The 4,005-nt window shown below is 62.8% G+C and overlaps 1 protein-coding gene across 1 annotated transcript in view; it reads left to right on the top strand.

Annotated features, from left to right (window-relative positions):
* UBALD2 (UBA-like domain containing 2) overlaps nt 1-217 on the top strand; it is a gene marked incomplete at its 5' end in the record, with an annotated part of 7,233 nt that extends 7,016 nt beyond the window's left edge. Inside the window, one exon of the mRNA XM_009996571.1 lies at nt 148-217. Coding sequence (XP_009994873.1) covers nt 148-217 — 70 coding nt within the window. The remainder of the gene's footprint in view (nt 1-147) is intronic.
* Nucleotides 218-4,005: the final 3,788 nt, after the last annotated feature.

Below are 4,005 nucleotides of genomic sequence, written 5' to 3'. Positions count from 1 at the left end.
CTCTGGCTGCCCCCAGGGTGTGCAGGGTGGGGACGAACCAGCCCTCACCTTGCAGTCCATCAGCTCCCGGAGCTGCTGCTGGGCCTGGAGCCAGCCCTGCTCCCTGCCCCTGCTCTGGCTCTGCACCTCCCGGATCCTCTCCCGCAGCCCCTCCGCCGTGGCCTCCAACAGGCTGTGGGTCACTGTGCCCCCCAGGGCAGCTCTGTCGGCCTTCTAGCAACGGGGAAAGGTGGGAGAGCACTGGGGAAGGGATGGAGGCAGGAGGGGCAGGGATGGAGGCAGGAGGGGAAGGGCCAGCTTGGGCTGGGGCAGAGGAACCCACAGCTGGGCTGGAAACCCTCTCTCCCCCAGGCCCATTCTGCCCCTGAGCACCCAAGGGACAAGGTGCATTTGTCACCCTGCCCAGGATTCCCTTAGCTGGCACTGGGGCACCTCCAGATCCCACCTTATCCATTGCCAGCACCAGGTCCTCCTTGTCTGCTTTCTCCTCCTGCAGCCTCTCCACAGGCTGGGACAGAGCCTTCCAAGGCAGAGAGCAGACCACGATGCCCCCGTAGGGTCAGAGCTGCCTTCCAGCCAGCCCAGCACCCACCCCTGGCCAGACCCCCCAGGACAGGCATCTGGACCCTCCCCAGGGCTGCCAGCAGGTTGGCAGGGGGACCAGTCCCTTGTGGTGCCCACCTGGGCTCTGCCTGCAGGATGCTCTGACCCCGTGGGGCCTTTCAGCCACCAACCTTGATGTCTTTCTCCTGCTGCTGCAGATCATCCATGAGGCTCCTGGTGGCCGAGCTGAGCTCCTTGCCATCCCTCTGCAGCTGCACGATGCTGACCTGGATGTTCTTCAGCTGCTCCTCGTCCTGCTTCAGGGAGGAAGGTGACAATGGTGGCCCTATGCAAGGGGGTCTGGCTGCCCCACGGGGACAGACCCAGGTTACTTGGCCAGTGGCCACAGGCTGTCAGTGGCAGCAGGACATGGGCACCAAGGCTTTCATTCCCCTCCATGCTGCTGGCTTTTACAAGCCAAGCTGGGGGGCAGCCTGGGGCTCCCTCACGCCACAGCAAAGCACAAGCAGCTGGGAGGGGGGGTCCTGGCAGTTCTCTCCCAAGCCCCCCCCCCCCAGCATCTTCCTACCTGGCTCCTCCCTGGCAGCTGCCTTGACACCTTTGACACCTTGCTCACTGCCTGCTGTGACATCAAGGAGTCCATCAGCTCCTGGAGCCTCTTGTAGCACTGGAGATGCCCCAGCTGTGTGCCTGTGTCTGTGCTGCACACTGGGCACACTGCCTGCCCCTCTGCCTGCCCCTGCCCTCTGCTCTCCACCATCACTGGCAGCTTGTCCAGCTGCAGGGAGAAGAAATTGTCTCTCAGTTGGGATGGATGTGGCCAACAAGCCCGGGTGGCTCTGGAGGCTCAGTGGTGCCATCCAGCCAGGGGATGGGGACAGGACCCCAGCCAGGGCCACCCTGCTGAGCCAGGGGGCAATGGGAGCCCCCCCTGCCTCACCTGCTGCTGGAGCTGCTCGGCTGTCTTGGTGACCAACTGCTCCAGAGCAGCCTTGGTCATGACCTGCTGCTCTCCCAGCTCCTGCTTGATCTCCTGCAGCTTGGACCTGGCCAGCAAGAGGGAGATGTGGGCAGGCTTAGGCTCTGTGGAGCTTCTCAGGGGGAGTCTCTTACCCCCAGGCAGGGTGCTCTCAGCCTCCCTAGACTCCTTGGCATCCCCATGGGGTAGGAAAACCCCTCCCAGCCTTTTACCCCAGTTGCTGGGTGATCTGGTCACTGATATCCACGCTCCACTCAGATCCAGCTGCTCCCAGCTCTCCAAGGACCTCCTCCAGCTGTTTGATCTGGGAACAGCAGCAGCAGAATCAGGGTGCAGCCACCCAGCTCATCCAGAAAGAGGCCCCTCAGTTGCCCCTTCCTCACCCAAACCCCCTCAGCATTTCCCCCAGGTCCCCTGGGAACCTCTGCTGGCTCACCTTCTCCTTCTGGCCCTGCAGGTCGCTGGCCAGGCCCTGCAGGGAGGACACCTGGCCCTGCAGGGAGGACACCTGGCCCCGGAGGTTGGACAGGACATTGGAGATGCTCTCCTGATCTAGAGATGGGGTTCACAGGAACACATGGTCAGTGAGGGGGGTCTTGTCCAGGGAGTCTCAAGTCCAGGCTCTGAGCATGACTAGCCTGTGACCCCAGGTGTCCCCATGCAAAACACCCCCCTCCCTCTGCCCCCCCAAGTCTCCCCAGGGTTCTCACCTCCCTCTGAGAAGCGCAGGCACAGATTTTCAAGCTCAGCCTGATCTGCCTTGGTGGCTTCCAACTGGGCCACCTCCTCCTTCAGGACAGTGTAGAGGTGGCCAAGCTGTCTGACCTGGTCAAGAACCACCTGTGTCTCCAGAGCACCAGGGGTGGCCTCAGTGGGGATATTCTCAGTGCCAGGAAGGCTGGGCTTCATGTGTGGGGGGGTTAGCTGAAACCCTGCTCTGTCTCTTTGTGTCCTTGGAGGTATTGGTTGCATCCCTGGAACTGTGGTCTGGGTGCTGGAGGTCCCAGATTGCATCTCTGGGATGGTGGCCTGGGTGCTGGGGGTCTCTGACTGCACCTCTGGGATGGTGGCCTGGGTGCTAGGGGATCCTTGCTGCATTCCTGAAGTGGGGGTCTGGGTGCCAGGGTACCCTGGCTGTGTCCCTGGGGTGGTGCTCTGAGTGTCAGGGCTCCCTGGCTGCATTCCTAGACTGGTGGTCTTGAGGCTGGGGGACTTTGGTTGTGTCACTGGCACGACAGCCTCCATGCTGGGTGACCCTAACTGTGTCCCTGTGGTGTTTGCCTGGGTGCCTGGGAATACTGGCTGTACTGCTAGGGTAGCAGTCAGGGTGCTGGGGGTCCTTGGCTGCATCCTGGGAGTGGTGGCCTGAGTGCCAGGGGACACTGTCTGCATCCCTGGGATGGTGGTCCCCAGGGTGTCCCCACACTGGGTGTCCATGTCCAACACTGTGGGCTCAGTGGGGGAAAACTGGCCCCCACTGTCCTGCTGGGAAGAGAAGGCAAAGGGAATCAGGGTTACAGGCAGCTGTGCAGAGGGAAGGACAGAGCCCAGGGCCCCCTGCTGTGTCCCCAGGCCCTGTCCCCAAACCACCACCTCACAGGGTACTGTTGGGGGCTGTCAATGCAGCACTCAGGGAGGTGCCAGCACCTGCTCTTTTCCCCCACCCCCTAAAGACAGTCCTTTCCAGAGCAGAAACTGCTCAGAAAGCACAGGCTCTAGAGTTCAGAAGTGCCTTTGCCTCCCTGGGCTTGAGGCAGGCACTCCCCTCTCCCACCAGCCTGCCCTGCAGGCAGCAGAGGGTTGGGGGTTGCTGGTGGGATGGGCTGAGCTTCCCTTGGGACTTCCTTCCTCCATGCTGGGTGCCAGCCATGGCCACGGGCTGGGCCAGGCTTCCTCCTGAGAGCACTGAGAGCAGCTCACCAAGCCAAGTGCCTCCACGATCACCTGCATCTTCTCTGCCATGCGGGCCTGCTCTGCCTTCAGCCTGTCAATGTCCTGGAGGAGATCCTGGGACACGGGATTGTCCTGGGAGAGGGGGCAAGTGCCAATGGAGAGGCTGGCTGAAGGGTGGTGGGGCCAGAGCTCCAGGGGTGCTGAGCCCCAGGCCTGCAAAGCTCAGGGCACCAGGGGCTGGATTGGAGCCACCAGCACTTGCAAGGTGGGGAGACCCAGAGCAAGCAGAGCAGCATTTCAGCCCCAGCTCTGCCTCCCCAAAACTCCATCCCTTTCCCACAGGAAGCCCCAGGTCCCAGCAGGAACTCGGGCTGAACTCAGCCCGTAGGAGGGGGCTTGGGCAGGGGAGCAGCCAGGGGACAGCCCAGAGCCTCTACCTTGGAGATGCTGCTCTCCTTCTCTTCAGTCTTCTCCTTCCTCCGGCCCCCGCTGGTGGCTGCAGGGGTGACCTGGGCGCTGCTGGCAGTCGGGCTGTGCCCCGGCTCCTGAGCTGGCAGGTCCCGCATGCC

Source organism: Chaetura pelagica, unplaced genomic scaffold, assembly GCF_000747805.2.
Source record: "Chaetura pelagica isolate M959 unplaced genomic scaffold, ChaPel_1.0 scaffold704, whole genome shotgun sequence".
Lineage (NCBI taxonomy): Eukaryota > Metazoa > Chordata > Aves > Apodiformes > Apodidae > Chaetura > Chaetura pelagica.
The sequence above is the reverse complement of the archived record's forward strand: the minus strand, read 5'-3'. Positions and strand labels throughout refer to the sequence as shown.